Source organism: Rhodnius prolixus, unplaced genomic scaffold, assembly GCF_049639745.1.
Source record: "Rhodnius prolixus isolate KJV_2025 unplaced genomic scaffold, Rpr scaffold_3, whole genome shotgun sequence".
In the NCBI taxonomy this organism is placed as follows: domain Eukaryota; kingdom Metazoa; phylum Arthropoda; class Insecta; order Hemiptera; family Reduviidae; genus Rhodnius; species Rhodnius prolixus.
In genome coordinates, this window is record NW_027411603.1 from 15,921,555 (window position 1) to 15,948,263 (window position 26,709).

The window sequence follows — 26,709 nt, forward strand, 5'->3', positions numbered from 1 at the left end:
ACCAAAAAAATGAATGGAGTTTTTTTGCATGGAACAGATTTACTGAGGGAGTATTTACTGACGTTTCAGAATCATAATTTGGGTTCATTAAACAATATTTGCACCCAATATTTCTTACCTGAGTATGCTTAAAATAAATTTCAATAAATTTACAGTACTAGTTATTTTGTTCAAAGAAAATTCATTATGTTTGACGTTTAAAATAATTATTTAAGTTTTAAAGTTCCCCGCCATTATTGAATGAACATTATCGAGGTTTAACCGCCAAAATTACAAAGCATGCCTAAGATTTACATCTGTGCTCAATTTTACAACGTTGTAGAGGTGTGAACGTATGAACGACAAACTACACACCAGTACCGAGAATTTTGTCTGAAGCCAGGAATAACTACAACAACAGAAACATCAGAAGAAATTATTTCGGAATATCAGAGGTAACCTAAAATAGTATTAATATTTTATAACGTATTATCTAACACCGTTAATATCAATGTGAAATTTATTGAAATGTCGTAATTAAAGTTATGGGAATAAATACTAGTAAAAGTTTCTAACGTTGAAATCATAATAATTAACATGCGAGGAAACTCGCCAGGGGCAAGTGGCTAGTCCACTGCTAGAGTGTTCACAGCGTACTTGTGATTTTCCCTGGCAAAAAGCCTGACTTTGATTGCCCTATCACTCATGGGTGTTTGTGAAGGCGATTATTTGGCTTCAGTGGGAGTCATAGCTGAACTATCGCGGCAAAAGTCTCGCCTTTAATACTCCGTTCTTGCATTCACATACAGTCAGTTATTTTATCATTCTTACGAATTACTAAGTTAGTCGGTATATATATATATATATCTAATATTGCTACTACTTATCATTAAACATAATCTTAAAGCCATGTGCGCTTTTTGCCTATAATTTTAGGCTTACTTTTCTACCTCAAATTTCAGATGAATGTGGTTGAGTTATACCTAAAATATGGTAAATAACTAGGAAAGAAATACTGTTGTATATTTTATAGCACTGTTGAATCAACTGTTTTAAACTTTTTTTTAATTCACTTCGTGATGAACAACTTAAATTGGAAACTGATGACTAAGGAGGGCTGAGACGAAATCAATCTTCAAAACCTCGGTCCGCTGCGGATATGAAGCCTGGTGTTATAACAGGTCAGAAATTGGTTAAACAGTTCATTCGAAGACTCTCGCTATTGTTAACGTTGGTTCTGTAAAGCCAGGGTCGAGAGGCTCTAAGCAGGGTGTATCTATTGATCTCAGACTTAGGAGACACCTGTTTGCTGGACTGGACGATGGAGGTGATTGTAGATTAGGCCTATCAGATGAAGGGACACCGCGAGGCGTCCTTTGCCATTGCAAAGGCGCAGCAGGGATGAGACTTCTCTCTCTAGACATTGAGCTAAGCTGGGACCGCTCTTAGGTGACATTAGAGCCTGCTTATGAGCATTATGTGCTCTGAGCTCGAGCTTGCGCTGACGTAGGGATCTTACAATAGGTCCTAAGGCGTGGCTGTGGGCTTTTGACCCTCTCCCCCTTTTAATACTCTACATTGATGATTGTTACTAACTCTGGGTAGCGGTGTCTGTGGGTAGTTTGGGCCATTCCAGTACAATGCATTTTCTAAAAACTATATTTTCATATTCTGAGACAATTATTGTGTAATGAACCATTGCATCTAATTTATTTTCCAAATTTATTTTCATACATAATGATTTTCTTATGAACAGAAGAATTAAATTTTACACTTGGATATGTAAGTGTTTTGAGGTACTTCTGGACAAAGCTATTATGATTAAATGATTAATTATTAAAATGATTAATGATTAATAAATTAATGATTAAGTAAAATAAATGTTACTTTAAACCGCATGGTGTATTAGTTCCATCCACATGTTTAAATAAAAAATTATTCGTCCAGGTATCTCCATGATTAATAACATTAAATCTACTGAAATCGACTTGTGCTAATTCTTGTAGTTTTTCATAAAGGTTTTCAGCAATATCTCTAAGTAGATCTGCAAAATAGATCCTAAAAATAAATAAATAAACAAAACTGAGAAAGTTTTGAATCACTCCCAAGACAATTCAATTTTTGAAAATATTAAGACTATACCCCTCAGGTGCTTTAATCAGTATTCACGTACTTTTAAATCTAAGACATTTTTCAAATAATATTCCAATAGAGGTTGATGTACTCTTTTTTTTAAAGGCGCACCTACGGAGTGTAGCAGCAGTAGTATACTGAGAGCTCTGCAATCTTGAAGTAGACTAATAATCGCGTTTTATGCATCACATAAGAAGCAGGGACAAGGAACTCTGACAAGCTTAGCTTGATCCCTGACCCGATGATGAAGTTGGCGCTTGTATTTTATCTTAAAATGATATCGTTTACTAAAAATAGGTTGCAGTCGAGTTCAAGGTTAGTCATTTGTGTCTGTCATTTACTTAAAAGCTTCTATCGTAATGTTTATATTAATATTAATTAAAGTTTGACAAGTGAATATTGCATTTCCACTCTCGAGTGCGAATACACTAGTGTTAGTAAATAAAATATAAATTCTCTAGTTAAATAAAATACATACATAGATATTAAAAGCACGTGGCTTAAAAATGTAATAAAAATCTATGGTTTACGACAGGTTTAACATCAAACGAAAAAATGAAATATCTGCATAGAAGCGACAAGCGAACATATACATGAGTTTAACATGTTTTCAATACTTTAAATAAAACGCCTTGCCTAGAAAGTTTGAAATTGCGCACAATATGTTTGATGTGAAACTGATCTAAGTCACGGATGATCACAGAAATTTACAAAGTAAACTTTTAATTGCTATCAAAATCACAGTATTACTATGTTATTACTAAGTTTTTGATAAAATTTAATCTCATATAATTTTTTTTTTTTCGACAAATGATTGCTCAATTTTTTTTTAATCTTTGTTACCTTACAATGATTTAAAATTATACGATAAAACAAAATTCATTTCTGATGGTCCAGGGGCTCTATATTACTAGGTTTTCCCTCTAATACACTACTTTTGTTTGCTCTCATGTGCTACTTTTGAGGCAGATAACACAACCTATCTGTACCATTTCACTGTCTGGATATTTCCACCAAAATTTTCTAAATAGAACCTGTTTAAATAATTTACACTTTTAAACAAAAAAGGTGTGCAACTTCTATTCGGAACATTTTGTCGACGTTTTTCATGTTAAAAGATGTGAGTGAGCCAGTTGTTTTGGATAAAAAACAAAATTCGAATTGACTAAAAAAATAAAGTTAAAAAAAATAGATAAAAACTGTCTCACATCTGTTTCTTTATTGTCAAACTCAGAGCTGTGGAAATAATCCTTAAAAGCATTATGTAAAATAAATAAATTAGATTAAATTTCCAGCTTCTTGGTATTTTAAATAAGAATCGTGATTTTGGTAAGAAAGACAGGTGAACGCTTCTCATCTCGGGTCAGTGGAAATGTGAAGTAAAGTAATGGCTAAGGATTATCTCCTTGGATTCAGAAGTAATTGGATAACCGAAGACTCTTGTTAATTCTACTCGTATTGGTGAATCAACTAAATCAAGTGAGTCTAGTAGTTTATTTACATTCGCTTTTGTTTAGGATTATGAAACGGGAATCAACTGAGTTAGAATTACATCTCATCCACTTTGAGAATAATCTGTTGTAATGGACCGAAAGAATAGCTAACCATTAGCGGAAAATTCTCTCACTTGCTAAGCCCTTACTATTTATATTTAGGCCAACTAAGTTGCTGCTAATAATATAAATTAAATTTTGAAATCTGACCTCCATTTAAACACTAAATATTAAAGTTAATATACTGCAACAATTACCATTCACTTCCCCAACTTTTCTTCACCGCCTTTTCCATGGTTCTCAAACAAGACCAGAAAAAAAATTTAACAGCTTTCTTTTTAGCAAAAGTATACGGCTCAAAATCATCAGCACACACAGAATTACGCTTTAATAGTGTGACAGACATGGCATGAAATCTGGCCATCGATTGGATTAAAAATTTACTGTGATCGTAGTCTAAATTTTTTCGTCTGTCCATTGGATGAAATTGTAAGTGCTTTGAAATGAAAAAATAATAATCTTAATAATAGTTATATAATTAATTGATGATATGATATAATATGATGTTATTAATCACTTTTACAAACAAATCAGTAAAGAATATAACTTACCTTGAGATCTTGCAGAATTAATTGATTGTAAGGTTTAAATCCTAACATTTCACACCATAATGTGTCCCTTTTGTCAGAAAATTCTTCCATTAGCTCTTTCATTTTGCATAGTAATTGAGAGTATGCCTGAAAATATCACACATGATATCAAAAGTTTTAACATTCCTTAAAATTGTGTGATAAATTGTACATTACGCTGAAAGCGTTTTAGGGAGGACATTGAAATTCTTGGGAAAATGCTAGAAATAAAGTTTTAGGTGGTAAGATGAGAAAATCCTTGAAGCTATTTTTGAGAAAATTCAAAAAAACTTGAAAATCTTTTCAATAAAATCGAGAAATTTTAATGAAAAGTAGGAATTGCAACGCTGTGCAGAGAAATCTAATAACAGAATATCTCTGTACATGTGTTTAATAAAGAAATTGTATTTCTTTTCCTTAAAGAAGCAATAATTGAAATAAAAAGGGAAAAGAAAAATTGCAACAATCTTCGCCAAATCTTTTATTAAGCTAATGTTTCATTTGCATTTTCTTAGATTTACATTTTGAAAATTCGTGTTAAATACTAACACGATTTTCTCTAACGTGATTTTTTTTTCTCTCTCTCTTAATTTAGTAACATCAACACATTATTGACCGAAACCCCTCACTTCGAATATACATACAAGATTTTATTATTTTTTAACTTATTTGTTAAGTTAAACCAACGCTAGTTGCACTATTAGTAACAATGACAAATATGACTCAGAATGACCTAATATCATAGTATTGTCATGGAGACACCCTCACTAACTGATGGGAGAAAGAGAAATTGCCCATCGGTAACACTCCCTAAATCTAGGATTAACTACTCTTCTCAGAAGAGAGAAAATCACGGGGCCACTGGCGTTTTAATCGCCTAGGAGGATGATCGGGAAGGTGGTGAGATGTTAAATGGCGGTCAAGAGGATTGGAATGAGTGCGTAAGTTCTGAAGAAAGCTTTTATATCGAGTTCGTCCAACCTAAATTACAAAGTGAATTTCTAAGTCTGTGTGGATGGTTAGATTTGAAACGTAAAATGGAGCGTTAACGATAGTGCGGAGAATTTTAGACTGAAGAGATTGAATTCTTTGAAGATTGGAGCGTTTCAATGATTTGGTATAAAAGTGTATATCAGTCGTTTGTTATTAAGTGAAAGATTAAATTATTAAATCTTTTTAGTAGACGACAGCGCCGTTTACTTCAGTCCGTTTAAGTCGTATGTGCAGGTTCCAAGTTACATACAAGACTTTAAAAAATAAAGCATGGCTTAAGTGCGTAAGTACTTAATGGACGATAATTTTTGTTAAGAACAAAAAAAAAAAAACGGCGATGCTTGAAATCGCCTAAAGATCTAAAACTATCATATAATGTATTATTCTTAAATCTATGTGGACTTCCGGACTAAATTTGATTATGGTGATCAACAGTAAATAAACTTTATCATAAACAGACATTGAAACCAAAACTACTCCGACTGATAGATGGATGCTCCATTCTACATAACAAACCTTACACTTAATCCCATTTCTACAAGTCAAAATGTAGCAAATTACAAACTGCTCTTTCTTCTTGAATCCTTTCGTTCAGACTGTCTAGAGTCTCCATTACCATTCCTGGCAATCCATTTCACTGACTGAATCGCCAGTGGCCCCGAGGGAGCCTTGGGGACAAAAGATCAACTTCATCGATTGGCTGTAGAAAGTGCTGGATAGATTCTCTCTTCTGCTATTCACGCATCATTTACATCGTCCCTTATATGTTATTTACTTATTGTATATTACAAATAGTACGTAAATTACTATTTTTTTATTATTTTTTTTTACAGTTTTAATTTAGTTTTTATTATTTAATTTGGCAATTTACCCACTTACTTGTATTTCATTTTTAAAAAATGAAAATTCCGTCAAAAATGCGCAGTGTTTTTTTTCTTCAGGAAACGATTTAACAATTAGGTGTAAAATGCTCGTCTCTCCAGACTTTAATAATACCTTCACTGTGTATCGACTGATTGAGCTCATAAAATTTTCTCCTTTGTTCAAGGCAGGTTCATTGTAAATGTTAATAACTTTCACCACATCACTATTTTCTTTTGATTTTAATAAAAATTCTAAAAATTCTTGCTTCATGTTAGTCTTCTAAGTAAACTTCTGTATGGAACTGTTGAACTATGGGAAGCACTTTTAGATAATATTCTATAGAAGAGGATATTTTTCAAAGTAGTACGTTATCTCCTGAATTCAGTTAAACAAAAACTTTTATAAGGAGCATATTAAAAAGAGGGAGACATAGATATCTTTAAAAATGCATTTAAACTAACTAGGTCATCTCGTCGTTTACAAGTAAATAACGATTCCCAAGTACCGACTGCATTCTTAGATAACGTCATAAAAAGCTTTTGTACTTTTCTCATTGTTGTGAGGTTTATTATCATTAATTCACCTGAATTCTATTTTATTTTTTAATCTTAAGGGTGATGTTTTATCGTACGCCGTTATCTCTAACTCTTTAACACTTCATTTTATCTACCTCTAAGGTGAACTGAATATTTTAATGTTTTGATTGGATCATAATTATTTAGAAATACTTCTAAACTGAAATTCTGAACAAAATCTTAGGAATAAAGGCACGCTACATTTGTTTTGAAGTTGAACATTATATCCTCTTTGTGACTTTTTAAATATTTGTTGTTTTTTTTTGTTTTTTAATGCACAAAAAAATTGTTATTTAAAGGCTGAATAAAAAAATTAAAGGGAAATCAAAGTTATTCACTTAAATATCCTTAAAAAATGAATGTTTGAAAATAGTTTTAAAACTATGTAAAATTAAGATATTACATTATTCAATCTATTCTAAAGGTATAAAAATGAATGTGTTAAGTGATTGCGGTTCAAAACATCTTTAGAAAATAAATTTGACAGCGTGTGTAAGTAGTGTAGTACAAGGATCAGTGAATATACAGTGACAATAAGAATTAGTTAATTTACTAAATACTTACTAAAAATTAAAAATGAAGTTATGTAAATCCATTTCGATCTGTTTCTTTTCTTTTCACATTATTCTTCTGTACCGCCTTATATAGATAAGATCTTTGTTTCGTAACATTATCTACAAATTACATACAACATTTTTTCATTCAACTGAAACAGAAGAACTGAAAATGAACTATGTACATTAAAACTTTTCTCTCTTTCTGGACTCTATGGATAGGATTTGAACTCAATTGTTTATTGGATATAGCTAGATTGAACGCCTAGTTTCAAAGTTACTTAGCTTTAATCCCAACCAGCTTAGAGGCTTTGTCGCCATCGTAGTTAACTCCTACTTTAAGGAGGTGCAAGGTTATCTAATTTTAGATTTTATAGGGAACAAAAGGAATGATTTAATAGCGCATTTTAGCTATCTATATTTATTATTACCCGTTGATAAATAGTGTTTAAACTTATGGTTTTCGTTAAAGGAGAGGAGAAAATTATTATTGTTGATGCTTCAATAAAACAGGCTACTAAAGCATGGCCCGCTGTATACCTTTTCTTCTTGTACATTATATTTGGATACCAAAACGGAATTCCAATTTTGAACACTTACACTCAGGTGCGCGGGTAAATTCAGTACATCGATTTTCTTTACATTTTTTATTTTGTCTTACATATTAAATTTTTTTATTAATATTATGCATGTAATGAGGCAGGCACATGTAATTACAATTTATAGGGAAATTTATCTCCACATTTACCCCAGTTCTTTCTTAAAAGTACGTTCCTTTGTATAAATGTTCAAAATAAACGTTGTGTATGTTACAAATATGTAATGAGTATACTGTGTTTAGGGAAATCAATTTCCAAAAAATTAAAAAAATCTGCTAAATCAAATGGCGATTCTGGTTGACAATCTTTTTTCAAAACATTATACAAGCGTTCTTGATGGGCACCTAAACCAAACATGAAATTTGAACTATCCGCACACAAATAATAATAAATTAACTATTCTAAGGATTCAGATGGTCTTATAACTGTTATTTTCAATGAAACCTCAAAATCCAAACTCTGCACGAATGCAATAATTCTATTAAATGGGACTAGAGACTGATAGTCTAACAGTTGATACACGATTAGATTAGCACATTAGAATTTAGCTATTGCATAGTATATCGAGCGAAACTTTCAATATCCTCTATTTCAGTAGTTACATCTCTTTCTCTCTCACTCAAAATTTCATCATAAGCGCAGCAATTTTTTTTTTTTTTACAGCGTTAAGAGAAAATGTCTACATTTATGTATGTATAAGCCGTATTACCCAGATCACGTAAAATGTCCCACTTCTTTTGACTTTTATTTTCAAATTTCTTAACAATATGTTGCTCAAACTTTGTAGTATCCTTTACATTATTACTCCAAATATAAATAAATATAAATCCTCCTCCACTTTTGCTTAAATTAGCACGCACTGTTGCTGTTAGAAGCTTCACAAGAGATTCGCATGTTTGCTACTAGCTAATAACTCCTTAACAAAAACTTACAGTTTAAAATGTTAAGTATAAGGGTTGATTAAACGCCAAAAGGTACACAAATCAGCAGTACCCAACATTTCATTAATACTTCATTGATATGATTTAAGTAATTTTACTGCATTAATTTTCATTAATATTTTTTAGAATTTATTAGATGACCCTTATGCTGGCCATTTTCATCTACAAAATATTTGTTCAATTAGCAGTGTAGATTGACTTTAATATCTATTTATATATAATAATCAAACTATTAATTACAGGTTAAAAAGAAAAACGTTATAAAAAATTTAAGAAAATTATGAGGCTAAAAAATTCAAAAACTTTTTTTAAAAAATGCTTACACCAACATACTTCAATGATTTTATTTTATTTATTTATTTTTATTTTTAAATAAAAATCGTCGGTTTAAGTTCATTCTTCGATTAAAGTAATTGTTACTTTATGTAGTTAGTCAAACATTTATAATAATAGGTAATAACTAATCTGGTTTTATCGCAGATAATAGTTTTCTTCAATCACATTCTCAATCTAGGTATTCTTCTATACGTAATATAAAATAAATAAAATATGCATATTTTTAGGACATCTAATTATTCCAGTATTTTACTCTAAGTAAAATTAGGGGGACTAAATTAAATTACAATTGAGAAATGAATAATTATTGTTGCATAATCTACTTGTTATTAACTGTGTGTTATTTGTGCTCACGAATATTTCGGTAAGACGAATTCAAGACTGAAATATTGTTTTAAATCCTCCGAGATTCAAATTTAAACCGTAGCCGACTCTGACTTTGTCTTTTTCTACTTTAACATGCATGTATATGTGACTACTCAAAATAAAGATAAATCAGAAGAATAATTTGGAATATAGCTAAAATAAAGTACCTATTTAATAACGAAGATATATTATACATTTTATCAAAATTATAACAAAAAAATATAATGAATGAACTGGCCAGCATAAGGGTCTGTGACATCTAATAAATTTTAAAAAATATGAATGAAAATTAATGCAGTAAAATTACTTAAATAATATCAATTTAAAGAAAATTTGGGAATATTATCTTTTATAGAAAAAGTGAAAAAAAATGTCAAAGTTGGGTGTTTTTCAACGTTACGCTTTTTCGTGCAGTTTTTGACGATCAACCTTATACAAACTGTCCTACCGGATAGTTTTAATTAAACCATTATCTTCTAGCCTTGAAATTTCTGTTTACATAGCCTGTATATTTAAATATATATATAAAACTACTTCTTTATATAACCATCACTCTCTTTACAGTCAAGGGATTGGTTTTAAAAAGTGATTTTATATTTTATTTTTCAGATGAAAAAGAATAAGAAAAGACGCAGTCCTTTCATAAACTATGACAGCTGCTGAAAACATGGAAAAAGAATATCTGGAAATATTGATACGTCGCAAACAGAATGATATGCGAGTTAAGAAAATCATTAGCGTTGAATATACTCCGGCTTTGGATAAAGGTGAAAATTTCATGAGCAATTTGTTGCGATATAAGTTAATAGTTCTACATGGTTCTGGTGAAACTGCAGTTAAACATGTGATTGTGAAGTCATTGCTACAAACCGAGGAACACTCGGCCTTCTTACAAGAACATTCTTTCTTCAAAAATGAAATTCTGGTAAATAGATCATAGAAGAATTTCAAGAGTCATTTATCCTTCTAACATTTGCGCTGGTGGCTGATGTTGAATTATTTAATGTCCAGAATCAAACTTTCTAATAAAGTTCAACTTTTGGAACATTATAATTCTCCCACCGATTGTTGTAATTCTAATATATTTATTTCTGTAATTTAATTTATTTTCTGTAAAAAAGTTGCTTTACGTCCAACTACCAGTTAGGTGTCGTGGACGGAGGCGACCAGCAAACATACTTTACTGTAAATTTCTTTTATTAACAATTAAATAAAATCCAAGGCCTAAGACCAGGAATCGAACCCAGTACCACAATACATATTACAATAGTTTTACAGGTCTCGCCTCTAACTGCTCGGCTACCGTGGCACCTGTTCATTGTTTTGGTGACTGATTCATTATTCCAGAAGGAAAAAATAATGCAGTCATTATTTTCTGAATGTTACTCTCTGTACTTAAGCAGACAAGACAGAAGATACACCAGTCTTACAATAACAATGTAGAAAAATATTTAAGCCTATAGCATGAACTCTGAAGACGACCTAGTTCCCTAGGTCGAAAGCTTGGCAGAAATAAGTACTGAAACAGGCATTATTATTCATTCTTCTGGATTAATCTCTAAACATAATGTCCGGTTAAGCTAGTAAGTAATATTAATAACATCTAATTGTGAGGCAAAATGCCAAATTAAGAATCAGTTATCTGATTGGGAAGGGGTTCAAGTTGCGGTTACAACCTTGGATTTCATTTGATATACAAATATAAACAAAACTTTGTAATAAACAACGTTGATCACAGCCAAATGAATCTTTTAAACACCTTCTAAGGGTTTCTTTAAACGTTTTGCTCACTATGAACACTTCTGTTACACGCCAAATGATTACTTAGTTATTTTTAGCACGATTTAATTTTAATACTTTACGATGCAACGAAGTACATTTATAAAGTTCATGTATGTAAATAAAGTTATTTAAATAACGAATGGAATAAGTTCTACATAGTTGGAATAGAAAATTAACTTTTGATCAGTTTCTTACCTTTGGTTTGTAAATCATTGATTCTATAGCAGTATGAGTCGTACATTATAATCCCTATGCTTTTATCCATTCCAAACGGCGGTTCATTTCCGTTTTCCATTTTAGAGACCCACACGAGAAAGCGGATTATCTTGTAATATGAGAATATCTTGAATCGAGATAAACTTGAAAATGACTTTTCATCTTTATACAATGGAACATTATTTTTAACATTATTCTTTTTTAAATTTCATTTAAGGTGAGTTAGCATTCGTGATCATTAATGTCGAAAACTTTTTTCAGTGCGTGACCGATCCAGAACGAACGTTCTCTGTTACAGGCTACCAATGTAGCCACATTTACCAGGTAGTGAGTTGTAAGAGGCTCCTAGGAACTGAGGGAAAGTAGGCTTAATTCGAACGAGAACTCCGTGATACTATTACACAGATCTAATTCCTTCTTAATTTTTCACTTTCAATTTCCAAATCTCACCTTCTTTTCAGAATTCTAGTTGATTCCAGAAAAATAACTTTTGGTAATAAAATTCTCGTTTTATGTATTTGAGATAAATGCTGTACTCGTTAAGGTTTTACTAGGAACAAACTAAGATGTCCCAAATCCATTATAAATATTTCGAATTAGTTTAAGTTTTTAATTAATATTTGAAATGGAAGAATTTGTTATCATCAACAAATCCTCTACCCATCATTTTTGATTTTAATAAATTCAACTTAAATTAGTTTCCATATAAAGCATTTATTTTCAGCGGAAATTTTCAGACTACAATTGTTCTGATGGAGGATGTGACAATATTAATAATAAAGACAAAATTATGATGAACATTCCCCTAAATTTTAATCATTAAAAGATGAATTAAAATAATAATAAAAGTGTCAACATTGTGGCCTTCGGAGTCAATTATAAAAATAAAATGAAATGAACATGACTAAAAACGGAAGTCTCAATCATCAATTCAACATTAATTGTTTTATCTGACAGATAGCAAGGCGCTACGCCCTACTTAATACATTACACACTAATTTATCATTTATTAAATAAAAGTTTTATACTTGATTTTTTTAGAACAAAATGAATAAATTAAAGTATAATTATTGCATTCTAGGTGTATTCAAAAATACTAATCCCTAATGGAGGAATTTCAAGATAAGAGAGAAATATTGTGGTGCGAAATGGCTGGTTATAAACCTTATCATGAACTCATCCTCCAGGATCTCCAGGTATCAATCCTTTTACATTTATATATAACAACAACAACAAAAATTAAAAAGTTGGACTATCCTTTTAAAAATGCGGTTAATGAGGCTATGAATTTTACTGTAATGTATTTTCAGGATAAGCAGTGATCTACATTTTGTTTTGAAATATTTAAATATTTGCCTAAACGAGATCATTTGTTTCAGTTATGTTAGAAAAAACAAAATATACCATCAGAAATCGCCAAATTAAGGCGAATTTACAAAAAGTGCGTAACAAACAGTTGCTGAAATGTTTCGTTTATTTAATTTTTTTTTTTTTTTTTTAATCTTTTATTGTAATTGACCACTGCAACAGTTGTTGCAACATGCAAATATGGTGAAAGAGAAAAGAAATAACAGGAAATCATGATTGGAGAAGGCACCCAGTGGTGTCACTCCAGTAACGTGCTCAGCTACACTGCTCTCACGATGAGAGAAGATCACGAGGCCATCTTCTCTTCAATCTCTTTAGAGGATTACCTGGTAATGTGGAGGAAGATAGGTGTTCTATGAGAGGGTTAGGATGAGCTACTGTAGAGGAATGAAATTTGAAGAAACGAGTGTTAGCAAGATCTGTAATGAAAGGAATTTTGAGGTCATTATGGATAGTGAGGAGCGTTAAGAAGTTTTTTAAGTATTTTTGACTGTAATGCCTGGAGACGTAGTGAGTTGGAACGCTTAGTCGATCCCCATACTTCGATGCCGTATGACCAAAAGGGTCGCAATAACATTAGATATAAGAGTCTTTTGTTATCTAGGTTAAGTTTCGATCGTTTGTCAAGTAGTCTGGCGAGAAGTTTGTAGCGCTGGTTAGTTTCTTGTTTTTTTAGTCTAGTATGGGGATTCCATGTCAACCGTTTGTCTAGGTGCAGTCCAAGGTAGCGTACTTTGTCCACAGTTGGTGTAGGAGTTTGGTTCAAGATGATAGGGGGTAGGATTTTCCGTCTGAGAGTAACGTTGGTTTTGATTCTCCATTTGAATAGCCAGTCCTGTAAGTGGTTGATGTGTGTTTAAAATATTTAAAAAAAAAAAAAAAAAGAAGAACAAATTACAACTATTTTTTTACTTTCTATAAAACTGTCATAGGAAACTAAATAAATCTAATAGTCAAGTAAACGAATTTTCACTAAGAAAAATACTTTTGAGAAGAGAAAAGAAATCATGTCACTACCAATAAAAGTATTTTAGAAGATAAAAATTGCACTAGTATCAAAAGTTCTTGTAAATGCCAATAATCTTTTGGTAAACTGTTTCGTAGTGACTCATATTTCTCTAAATTTATCATTTTTAAAATATTTATTATTTATTTAGTTATTAATGATCTAACTAAAATCATTAACTTTCACCTTCAATAATTTAATAACTTAAACTATTCAAGAAGAATCCATGGAAATTCTTTTATCTAACTTGGCCCATTACTAAGAACGGTCTGACGGGGTTGCAAAGAAAGCAATAACAAGCCAAAGTTCTCTTTTAATATCGTCTCTATTTACCCAACTCTTTCCCCTAAATTAATCTCGCACGGCCATGCTCTTTCTTTTCAAAAAATAAAATCTGACATGAATTTCTGTGAAACTTTGATTTCTAATTTATTAGATATTATCTGAACAAGTTTTGGTACAATTAATTTTGACGAAAATTTTTCATTCACCTTTTGTTCTTTACTTTTTTTTAAAAAAAAATGAAGATTCATCTTCTTTGTGTTACAGGATTATCAGTTTTATGCGCAGAACCGAAAAGAAACTTTAGATTTACTTTGTTTGCAGTGAAAGCGCTGTCCAGATTTCACGCAATGTCCGCTGTTTTGTTGAAACGATGCCTACTGCGACCCTTCGACTTCGAAGCTTATGTTCTTTCCAAAGAGAAAATAGTAAAATGTGTCTTCGCAGCATGCATAAAAGTTCTAGCGAAAGGTGTGAAACAATCGTGGGGCAATGAATGGTAACTAATCTTTGCTCTAACGTTTGATTCGTATATTCATTTTCACGCTTTTTAAATTATTCTTTTCATAAAAGTATCCAACTAAACATAGGCTTCCAATGTAAAATGAAAAAACATACACTAATTTCGTCAATTTTTTAATTATTTATACGTAAAGGAACAAAATTTATTTTGGCTTTTAAATACTACTGTTTCTTTTTTGTAGAGGGATTTCTGTTCCACTAGATAAGTTTCTGTTGTGCAACTTTTTTAGATATTGTTCACTACAAAAGAAATGAGGTATTCAATCCGAAACTACATGTAAAAAAATCTTTAATTAAAAGAAACCATTTGAAAATCATTTCATCTGCCGTCCAACTAAGCCAACAATAATGTTATGTTCATAGATGTCAACTTTCTATTGTATTTTATTCCTCCACTAAACGGAAAAAATAGATTTATCCCGTCAATTTGCGAGTACAACTATTTTGAGTTACATAAAGACATTTTTGAATCAGTGTAAGATTTTTTTGACCAGTACTTTAGTTTAAAAAAAAAACAAATGCTTCAGTTTACTTGATTTGTTTTTAATGATAAAACTCACTGTGAAATCTAATTCTTAATTATTCTCATTATTATTCCTATTTATTTATTTTTTTTAAAATTATTTAAGGCGCATCAACATCTGAGGTTATTGGGGCCCGGAGCTTTTTTCAGTGCACTGCCGGCCTCCGGACAGTGTTCTCTCGTTACAGACAACACTGTTCATCACCGGACAGTGAGCTGTAAGAAGCTCTCAGGAAGAGAAAATCTAAGGGTTAGCAGCCGGATTCGAACCCGGGACCTCCGCGTGGGAATCCAATACTCTAACCGCATAGCTAATCCCTTCCCTCCCAACTATTTATTATTTGAAGTTACTCTTAGTCAACTCATCTGTAATTAACTTTCCTATTTATTTATTAAGGTCACACTTACCGGACGTACTAAGTCAAGCAGCTGGCAAAATCTACGACAGAATACAAGAATTAATCAAAACGGACGCTGGTCGATTTAACGTGATGAACCACGGTGACTGTTGGACTAGCAATATGCTATTTAAGCATATCGAGGACACAAATATACCATCTGATATTAGGTAATTTTTTCTTGATTCGCAAAATAAACATAAAATAATAAATACAAGGATTTAAAGGGGAATTAATTTTATAAGCGAAAGGTCATTTTTTTATGTGTTATATGGTTTGTATTCAGTTAAAAGCTTTCATTATGTAAGTCTGTGGTTGCACTTCACGAAGTACATCTCAATGAATGATTCTAACTCCGCCAACAGCAATCACATAATTAGTAATTTTAAAGATATTCGAAATCTTCACTATTTTACGTTTCATTCCGGGCTAAACAGTGTAAACGGACACTAAATTTAGGTGCTGCATACCCCTGTCTATTTGTACTGGATTTTAAATTAATCTTTTACCTATATTTTAATCTAATTGTTCTTTTGAACATTTCTACTGTTATCAGCATGGTCTGTTTTTGTAAAATATTTACTAGGATTCGAAAAGAGCTTTCTAAATTGAAAATTAATCGACGCTAGGTTTTATATTTTCTTTATTTATTACTATTGGGTAGTGAACTATGGGCTGCTACATAGGCTATACAGAACATAGGTGCAACAAAGGAACATTGTGCTGGGAAGTTGTCCGCTAATAACCACTGAAGTACGTCTTAATTAATAATCATTAAAAAAAAACTATATATAAAATATAAAAATATTATTTTTAGTAATCAGTGGTTTTTGTTACAATATGTGTCATTTTTAATGTGAAAATAATTTTCAAATATATAACTAAAGGTTCAAAATGAATTATGGGTAAAACCAAATTGGTAACATAATTTTATTCTTTATTTTTTGTCATTTATTAATGGTGTTGTTAATGAAAATAAGTTTTAAAATTTGATCATTTATTTCCTTTTACCAGATTTGTGGATTTCCAAATAAGCCATTACAATTCGTTTGCCTGGGATGTAACTTACTTCATTTACAGCTGCATTCACCCAAAAATTAGACGAGAAAATTTCATTGAAATTTTGACTACTTATCATAAAGCTTTAAGCAATAATTTAAAATTTTATCACTATCCAGAATTTGAGATACCAACATTTCAAGAATGTATTGATGAAATGAAACGTATAAAATATTTCGGCGCGATAGTATTACGTATTATCTGTATACGCGATTACAACAGCCAATTGTGAGGAACCTTTCGATATGGAGAAGAACTTGAAAAATGAAGATGATCCAGAGGCTGGCATTGACATGAGGATCTTCACTGATCTAAAATACCGGGAAGCAGTTAAAGATGATATAAACGATTTTCTTTTAGAAGGACTATTGTAAGGATTAGTAAAAAGGGACAAAAAGAACTAGTGGTAGCTAGCTGATGTTAAGATACATATTTCTAATTGGCCTAGAATAATAAAAAAAAGTTAAAATAAACTTAGATTAATGTATCTCGACTTAATAAAGGAACGCGGACTCCATTTGAATGGGAGACGATAACCTGTGTAAAAAGTATTTTTAATGGCCACCAGTACTATAAGAAACTTGCAGATACCACAAAATGCCAGAATCCTCATTGTCTGTTTATAAAAAATTAAATATCAAAAGAAATGGACAAAAGTAGACAAACTGGATTGCCACAATTCCACAGAGTAGCCGTCATAGATACTATTACAGTTCCTTCAATTCTTGTGTTGAAGTACTAGACTAATATGGCTTATATGTTTCTGAAAAAATACCAGTGCGGTTTTAGCAGCGACAAATCTACGACGGTTAAATATATTGATGAAATGAGGTTGGAAAAATGACTTGGATCTGACGTACTTTTTCACCATCTATAGATATAAAGCATATGGACGACACTTTGAATTAGGTGGAACCAAGGCGTTTGAGTTCTAGTTGGGTTTCACAAAAAAAAAATTAATGGGCTTTAGAAATATGATCGTGGAGAATTCCCACATTGTTTGAGGATATTAGGCAAAATATTCAACAGTTTCCTGGTTATTAAGAGATGTAAGAACAAACACAGAGGTGTAGGAGGCAAACTCCTATTATGTTTAGTAATAAAGAAGGTTTAAGAGCCATCTATAAAGAGGCTTTCTTTATATGGCATGTGCAGGTGATATTGTTATAACGGACTACTTCCATGAACACAGGAGTGCTTGAAGAATTTGAATAAGAAGCGAAGGTTTGGGATTTAAAATTAATGAATCTGAAACGAAATGCATGTTTGCTACTAGAAAGGATGCATCCGATGGTGCCATGTATGAAAATGTTGGGCAGTCAAGTACATAGAAACTATTTTCGGTATGTAATAGGAACCTGTGGTTACAAATGGAAGCGAAAGCCGGGTTATCACAACGCTCTTCTCTTATTTATTTAGGAGTGAAAAATTCTGAGAAGGATTTTTGGATCTGTTCAGGAGGAAGATGGATAGAGGATAAGTATCCAGGTAGGAATTAAAAGACTATAAAATTTGAAGTGATTATTAGCGCTTCTATTCATTTACCTGCCTGATCATATGTTCGCCTATAATACATCCAGTTGCACTTACGGTTGATGGATTTCTATCAAAACTTAGTAACGGAAGCGAAAATGTATCCGAACGGCATTCAAACATACGCACATTACAGACCATGTGCTCTGAACTTTTTTCAAGTGTCATTACCAGGCTATTGGCACCCAGAGCATTTTGCCATCTTTTGGACCGTAATTCTCAACAGAAAATACTGTTTATCAGTGGTGAAGGGGCTCCAAGGAAACAAAAAATCTAAGGGCAGGCAGAATCAATCACACAGATAATTCTTTCCCTTCAAATCTTTATTATTATTTATTACGATTAAGTAATAACCTAGTCTGCAAAAATAAAACTACAAGCTAGTTATCACAAACAAGAAATTATCAGTTAGATTTTGCAATGTAAATACTTGAATTGAGATAACAGAACATGACATTGAACAAGTTTTTTAGATTTGATTTTGTGAAGAAACATGCTGGGTTATTTGATGTAAAGAATCTTTTTTTATATATATCAGTGCTTTTTTGTGGAATATAAAAATTTGGAGTGTTAAGTTGATTATCATCAGAAATTTGATAATCATTAAAAGTACCTAATTGACATTAATTAATAAAAGGTTTTTATTTAGAGCTAACCATATCAATTTGTGAGTTCCTTAGTCAGGTGATCTTATAGGATAATGCACTTCGCTTATATAGCTTGAAACCACGTTCAAAACCCTACTAAATAAGCCATATACCTATTTCATTAAGAATTCTTTTAATTTTATTGAACGTTAATTTAGAAATTTGATTTGCAGACATCATGGATAAAGAATATCTAGAAATATTGTTACGTACCAAAAAGAATGATATGCAAGTTACGAAAATCATTAGCCTTGAATATACACCGGCGGTGGATAAAGGTGAAAATTATATGAGCACAATGTTGCGATATAAATTAGTTGTTTTACTTGTTTCCGGTGAAACTGCCGTCAAACATCTGATTGTTAAGTCATTACCTAAATCTGAAAATCACTGCGCCTTTGTGAAAGAATTTTCATATTTTAAAAATGAAATTTATGTGAGTAAAAAATTTTTTCTTTTAAGAATTTATTTATTTTACATTCTCATTCCATTAGAAATCAAAATCAGCTGTTCCAAACTACTTAATAACATATTAGAAACACTGGAAATGAAACTTAATAGGGAAGTTGAGGAGAATGCCAGTGAAAGGGAGAAATCCAATCTGAAAATGCTCTTTTCCAAGTTGGTGAGAATTGAGTGCCCCAGACTTTATTTTAAGTGAAGCTCTTTAAATACAAACATACCTATTTAAAACAAATGGTATTATATTGTACTATAATTCGACTTAAATGGCCTTCCGCTAGTAACTTATTATTGCAAAACATGCAAAAATTACAGTTTGGAGAACCTGGGCTACCTAAAATAGGAAGTATCTTCTTTGAGGCTTGCATATTGTCTGCATAATAGGGCTCTTTTGGCTATAATGCCTAGGCAAAAAAAAAACATTTTCTAATATATTCGAACTATAATTATTTAACAAATTGTTGTTTACTACTATCTTAATTTGTTATTTACTAACTATTGTAAAAACTTTATTTCGCAATTGACTATTTTTTATCTTAGTTTATAAGTTTAAGAGAAATATTGCTTGATAAATTTCTTTTAGATGTATACGACAGTACTTAAAAATATGGAAACCTTGATGGAAGAATTCCAGGATAAAAGGGAAATAGTGTGGTGTGAACTGATAGACTATGAACCATATCACAAACTAATCATGCAAGATCTTAAGGTAATCCACTTAAGCTTCTATTTAAACATATAATTTAGATGCAGTTTTGATAGCTTGGTGAAAAAATTAGCCGCATAAAAATGCATTTAAATGAAAGTCTTTTAATTTATATATGAAGTTCAATTAGGCTTAACACCAATTTAACGCACTGATTTTTCAGTGAAAAAAAAAAATACTAAGTAATGGCCCTTATATTTTGAAAATCACTAAATAACTGGGAAAGAAAAGAGTGCCGGCTTCGAGGAAGAAATTTGTTTATGGGGGTTTTCGAAATTTAGTCCTTATTTGATGTCTATTTTAGTCGATCATGAAGCTTTTTTCTCTCTCGGATGAGCGCAGCGTTCAAGTGAGCTTCGAGAAACCATGCATTACTCCGCCTGCACTAAAGTGCATAATTTGGTTCATGTTCTTTGTTAATTTTTTGCTCTAAAATTGGATTAAAACTTTTATTTTCAACGTTGAGAGGTCTATGTGATATGATATTGTTTGATGCTCTTTGTTGTATCCCTAATTTTCGTTTGTTCAGCATGCATTTCAGATTCAGTTTAACTATGCTCTTTTTAGATAAACGAAGCCTAAAAATTCCTAAAATTCGAACTAAAGGTTGGAGCTACTTTAAGCTTTCTGTTTATGTTCAGTTCCTCAATCGTCTTTGATGAAGCTACGTGGTGAGCTGAGCGAGCTATGCAACGAAAGCTAGTCCTTGACTGGTCACGGAAGTTTCTAGAATAGCATTGCGGTTTCTTATAGTAAGTTGATTGAAATGCTACCAAAATGCAGGGTTATCATTCGTATCGGAAAGTTCACTTCGTCAAATTTCGGATATGTGTATCGCTTTTTTACTGAGTTCTGTGAACGTTTCTTACGTAATGGTTTAAGAGTTATAGTAAGGTGAGAAATGGAAATGTAAGTTCTTATTGAAATACAGTGTTATTTATAAATTACGGAGATTGTGGTTTTAATTTAAATCGAAATTAAACTGATGCTGAACAGAATATTATTCTTTCTTCACCCAGTTAAGTTACGGGGAACTAAATATTAAATTCGGCTATTTTTTTGTGGAAAGTGGAAGGGTATGAAGACATTTCCATATGATACAATCAAGGAATATGAATAACATTCTTTCGTATCAGTCCTCTAAGAAGAAGTTACATTAGGTAAAGATTTTCTAAGTAATAAGTGACCATTAATCGCAGCTATAGCATCCCTTCATGAAATAAGTACGCTACGCTGTTTGCTGCTAAAATCTTTTGTAAGAATGAAAAAAAATGTGTAACTATTGAATAATCTTTAATCTTTTTTATGATACAGGATCTACATTTTCGTGTGCTGAACAGGCGTGAAACTTTAGATTTACAGCACAGTCTGTTTGTGATGAACGCACTGGCTAGGTTTCATGCTATGTCCGCAATTTTACTGAAACGAAATACACTTCGACCTAGTGAATTCGAACCTTTTGTATTTTCCAAAGAGAAAATTGTAAACTTTGTTATCGTAGCTTGTTTGAAAGCTATGACCAAAGCTGTGAAACTTACTTGGGACGAACAATGGTAATTTCATAATGTTGTTTAATTTAATGTACTTATTTCCAATTACTTGTGACTTTTATTAAAACAGTACATTACTACCTCACCTAATTTTTGTTATATAAATATATAAAGCGAATAAATGTTACGTATATGTATTAGGTTCATCTAATACTTGGAGTTAAGGTACTTTCTACTTATTCTATTTAAGCCAAAGTGATTGCAATTTTAGGTCTTTCTTACCAGATTTACTGAACAAAGCAGCTGATAACTGTTACCCAATATTGCGAGAATTGACAAAACCGGATGCTGGGAGATTTAATGTCATAAACCACGGGGACTGTTGGACCAACAATATACTATTTCAACATATCGAAAATACAAATTTACCTTCAGCGGTCAGGTAACTTCATAACTTGTTCAAACACTTAACATGAATTTTATTGTAATGAAAGTAAAATGGAAAGCAATTCGGTTACTTTTTTTTTAACATTTCTTTGGATGAATCTTGGACATTCAAGCGGTGAAATATTTGGAACTAGGAAGAAGAAGGGATATGTATAGATGGCATTTCTAACTCAAGTACGATACTAATATCGGTACAGCGCTTTAGGGAGTTTGGAAGTAACTCCTGATCTGGATTAGTAGTATTAGAACAAAATTTCGATTTCTTGTTTTTCTTCGATAGACAAAGGGGCAAGAGTTAGAGGCTTTCAAGATGCTGTGAGCTATCTATCTAATCTTACGCAAGCTACAGAAAACCTACAAAACAAAACGATTTCAACATTTAACAAGATTTTGATTTTTAAAAAGACCTTCCTTTCAACTCGCCGTTCATTTTTTGAACATCTTGGTTTCCTCAGAAACCAAATGAATTTTCATTGAATATTCGCAACGGTTAGCGATTGCCCAACTTACTTACTATATGAGAAGAAAGTTGTTATAGCAAAACCGATCATAATCACAATAAATAAGCGAAATTGTCTAGTTAATATCAACAGCTAATCCTTATGTTTTATGATTGAACGAAATAAGCAAACAAGAGAATAATAAAAAAAACTGCTGAAATTTTTGAGTTAGTAATATGGTAGATATTCCAAAAATAATAAGTTATAGCATAAATGTAATGACTTTACTTTTATCTTTATTTAATAAGGCAATTTTGGTTTCAGATTTGTGGATTTCCAAATTTGTCACTACAATTCATTCGCCTGGGATGTTACGTTCTTCATATATAGCAGCATTCGTCCAAATATTAGACGAGAAAATTACATTCAGCTACTGGCCAGTTATCACAAAGCATTATGTAATACTCTAAAATTTTATCAGTACCCAGAATCAGAGATTCCATCATTTAGAAAATGTATTGATGAAATGAAAGCCATTAAATATTTTGGTGCAATGGTACTGCTATCAGTGCACGCTGTAACCACAGCTACATGTGATGAACCGTTTGATGTCGATCAAAACTTGAAAAATGATTCGGAAGGTGGAGTTAAAGAAGAGATTTTTACAGATCCAAATTATAGGGAATCTATTAAAGATGATATAAAGGATTTCATTGAAGAAGGATATTTGTAATTTTTTCTTTCGATTTTATTTTTTATTATTAGGCTTTATTTACAATTTTATTAATAGTTTTAAGGGTTGAACAGGAAATCTCTATTTACAATTCGGTTTTTCGTCGAATGAAATTGACGACACTAATCATAGTTTAAACCGAACACCTCATTCATGCACCCAAACATTCACATAACTAGTTATAATAAAAAGAGTTGAAAAGTACAAATAGTTGAAAAGGATGCTTTTCGGGAGGAGTCTGTGAGAAGGACCAGAAAGACAGAGCGTTTCCTCCTTTATAGGGAGACATAGATGATTACTTATGGAAGACATAGATGATTGCAGTTCGCTTTTTGGTCATTTAGCCATCGCGCAATTAAATTTCAGAGACCTTAGCTGGCTCTTTGAAATTCGAGCTACTTAGGTTATATCGACTCCGTTTCACGGGAAGTTCTAGTCTTTCTGGCCATTATATTGTTAATTTGCTGTCCACTTCGGATTATCTTACACTTGAGAGCCAAGAGAGCCTGGAATGTAAGATATAAAATTATAAATGAAGAGCCTAAAATTTAAATATCTTTTATTGGTTATTATTATTTTTTATTTTCAAGAAGTTTGATTTATTTTGTTCTTTTGTAAAAGCTCTAGAATTTGGTTGGCTCTCCATTTTACTTCAACCCTCATCTTTTTCTGACTCGTCCTTTTTTTTTATTTTTATTTTAATTTATTTGTAGTTTTTTTCTTTCTTTATACTATAAAAGCTAACTCCTGCAGACGGCTATAAGCCATGCAATTTCCTAATTTTAAATTTCGTATTATTTATTTTATAAAAATAAAAGATTATTAATTAATAAACACAGTTAATGAATAAAATTAGGTTTAGGAAACTAGCTCATTATTTCTCTCTCTGTCTCTCTTATGAGTGCTTTCTCTCCTTAGTAAGTCATTAATTGTATAAGTAGATAAAGAACACATTTTCGGTTCCCTGTATTAGAGTTATTATTCTGTTCTTTGTAAAAAAAATTATATTTATTTTGTTACTCTTGAGGGAGATGTCTCACAGAATAATAATTGTTTTGTTCTCTCTACCTTCTCCTCAAACGAACAAACGATGCCATAGTAACTGGCTCATAACTACTTCAGGGAACGCTTTGCCATCATCTCCACCAACATTGTAACCATTGTTACGAAAATACTCAAAAGTTGTCTACAGGGATCCTACTGTGGTCCAGTATTCTGGAATCTCATGCATGACCATTTACTCCCTTTGGCCTTAGCCTTTAACTATGCTCATTTCATGATTCCTAGCTCCAGTGTGTTCTGCTGAGTTCTAAATTTTCGATTGCCTAAACTATGCTATTCTAGACTGCTAGAACTGTGTAATTTTACCGCGCCATATAACTGGCGCGGCAGAAATGAAAAAATATTTAATTTCTATGGGAGCAGATCATATTTGGCAGTCTCACGATTTCCAATTAGTTCATGATAACTACCATAATTTGTTAGTCTCTTTCAAAAACAATTTGTTCAGTAAGGATATAGATTTTGTTTTAAACAGCCGTTATAGAACCATTTATAGATTTTTTTGGAACTTCTCTTGCTCTTGTGAACTCTATCTTACTTTCAATGCTCACATTAACAAATTGAAGCTAATCGCGCAACTTCATTTATCTCATAAAAAATGTTTTTATATTTATAGATATATAAGGAGAAATTTCGCTTTGACACCACTCAATTTTGTATATTTTGTAATCTGAACCAGTCTGATGATTTAGTTCATAAAATTATTGTCTATCCAGCATTTGATTCGATAAGAAATAAATTTATAATTAAACATTTTCTGGCTTCTATTAGTAATGAGCAACAATCAATAACTTTATTGACCTTCTTTGTGCCAGTGCATTTGTCTAAATTAAATGGCATTTTCTTCTTTTTTATTAACTTATTAAAATATAGACAATTGCTTATTTAGTTTAATTAATTGTTGATATTCTATGATATTACTGATAATTTGTTTTTCTGTACACACATTTGTACTTTTATTTTATTTACTTTTTTTTATTGTCGCATTTTACAATGATTATTAATATTATTTTTTGGATAGTAGATTATGTTTATTAGCAAATTGCTCTTATCTTGATTTTTAATTTGTTATTGTTATTATTGCTATTATTTTTTTTTTCTTATACATTTTGTAACTTTTTATTTTTATTTCACTTTATTTTTATTGGAGAAATATTTTTATTTATTATTATTGTTACTTTTTATTTATTTTCTTGTGATTATAACTCTGGTACATTTATGTTTATTTCATTTATTAATTTTTTTTATTTATACTTATAACTGGGCCAACCCCTTCTGTATGTCTCTAATTGTAACGGAATAAATGAAATAAAAATAATTAAATAAGGGTATTGCACGTAGTCCGCTTAATTGCAATAGAAATTTAAGAATTTACTTTGAATTTTCTGAATAATTACGCCTTAATGAGAGGTCCAAATTTCGCTTGAACAGAGTCAAACACTTTAAATGAATTATACAATACATTCTTTACAATGTAAGCTTTTTACACCCACTGCACATTACTGAGATTTATTAAGTAAGCTCATAAGTTCCCCAAGCAAACAATTCATTCCTACATTAAGAGTGATTTGAAAATGTAATAACTTAACTAACTTAACCAGATAAAGCTCATCTCATGAAAAGTAAAAGATACTTTTCCCCTCTAAATTTCTACTTTGCTCTTCCTAGCTAGCCCATTTGAAGAAACATAGAATATTAAAACTGTTCGGTAGCCGCTACCGGCAGTAGGACAGTTGTCCAAAGGTAGATAGTAAAAATCTCTAAAAAGCGTAATGTTCTCCAAATTATAAATTATGAACATCAGGCATGCTGTCGGGATGAAATCACTATTTAGCAAAGTAGTATTCAAGAAATACTATCTTTATAGTTGCAAAAGTCAAATTAAAATTCCTCAGATTATTTTAACAATTGAAGTAGTAAATTGAGAGAGATTATTTAAAGTTTTAGTTTTTGTATGCATAGGTACTGATTTTATGCTTAATTTTCCTGTTCATATCTAATCATAATAGTAATATTTCAGCTATGAAAACAATCGACCCAAGCTGTAACTATTGTAATAGAGTTACATAATCGTAAAAATTAATTGAAATTTGTAGCTTGACTTGTCCCAGTTTAGTAAAATAGGTATATCTTCAAGGCCATTTGAATATGGATTGTTTTTTCAGTGAAATTAAAAAAGGTTCGGTGAAAAAGAGAGGCATACAGTCCGTTTGGTGCCACAGTTCGGCTGGAACTGCTAGCGTATAAAGTGTTTGAACCAACAATGGCAACGCGCAGAAGTGTCAAACCTACAGCTCAGTGTCTTCAACCAATAGTTCACGGAATTTATTTCTGGTCCGCGAAAACATTCAACCGACTATTAGGGGAATTCCTGTTGTTATGACGAGTCAGCGCTGCAAGAAACCTTCCACGCTGTATGCTAATTGCAAACCGTAAATGCACAAATTAGATCGTGTGTAGCTTCTGCAAAATGTTATATGCTTGTGAATATGGCGGATGTATTTGACATACCTTGTGAACCAACTTTGAATTTATAATCAGGGAATGAATATTTTTACTTTATGAAATATA

At 31.4% G+C, this 26,709-nt stretch overlaps 2 protein-coding genes across 14 annotated transcripts in view; one reads left to right on the forward strand and one right to left on the reverse strand.

Annotated features, from left to right (window-relative positions):
* LOC141453707 (uncharacterized) overlaps nucleotides 1-26,709 on the reverse strand; it is a 35,689-nt gene that overhangs the window by 2,290 nt on the left and 6,690 nt on the right. The window contains exons 1-5 of one of the 4 annotated variants that reach the window (XM_074127232.1): nucleotides 7,231-7,337; nucleotides 6,107-6,400; nucleotides 4,217-4,342; nucleotides 3,863-4,101; nucleotides 1,867-2,037 (exon numbers count right to left, since the gene is read on the reverse strand). In XM_074127232.1, the coding sequence (XP_073983333.1) occupies nucleotides 1,867-2,037; nucleotides 3,863-4,101; nucleotides 4,217-4,342; nucleotides 6,107-6,361 (791 nt within the window). In that variant the 5' untranslated portion in view covers nucleotides 6,362-6,400; nucleotides 7,231-7,337. Of the gene's footprint in view, nucleotides 1-1,866; nucleotides 2,038-3,862; nucleotides 4,102-4,216; nucleotides 4,343-6,106; nucleotides 6,401-7,230; nucleotides 7,351-19,011; nucleotides 19,141-26,709 lie in introns of those variants that run through there. The other 3 variants (XM_074127233.1, XM_074127234.1, XM_074127235.1) reach the window with 3 other exon arrangements.
* LOC141453708 (uncharacterized) lies at nucleotides 297-25,357 on the forward strand. Of its 10 annotated transcripts, none has more exons than XM_074127239.1 (12): nucleotides 297-434; nucleotides 2,218-2,427; nucleotides 3,451-3,591; nucleotides 10,072-10,229; nucleotides 12,542-12,656; nucleotides 14,384-14,615; nucleotides 15,559-15,729; nucleotides 18,972-19,234; nucleotides 19,844-19,969; nucleotides 21,281-21,519; nucleotides 21,728-21,898; nucleotides 22,668-25,357. In XM_074127239.1, exons 8-12 carry the CDS (start codon nucleotides 18,977-18,979, stop codon nucleotides 23,074-23,076), a joined length of 1,203 nt encoding a protein of 400 aa, XP_073983340.1. In that variant the 5' UTR covers nucleotides 297-434; nucleotides 2,218-2,427; nucleotides 3,451-3,591; nucleotides 10,072-10,229; nucleotides 12,542-12,656; nucleotides 14,384-14,615; nucleotides 15,559-15,729; nucleotides 18,972-18,976; the 3' UTR covers nucleotides 23,077-25,357. The 10 variants fall into 10 exon arrangements, with proteins under 10 accessions (XP_073983340.1, XP_073983341.1, XP_073983347.1 ...); XM_074127240.1 differs by having other exon boundaries at nucleotides 14,441-14,615; XM_074127246.1 differs by lacking the exon at nucleotides 18,972-19,234.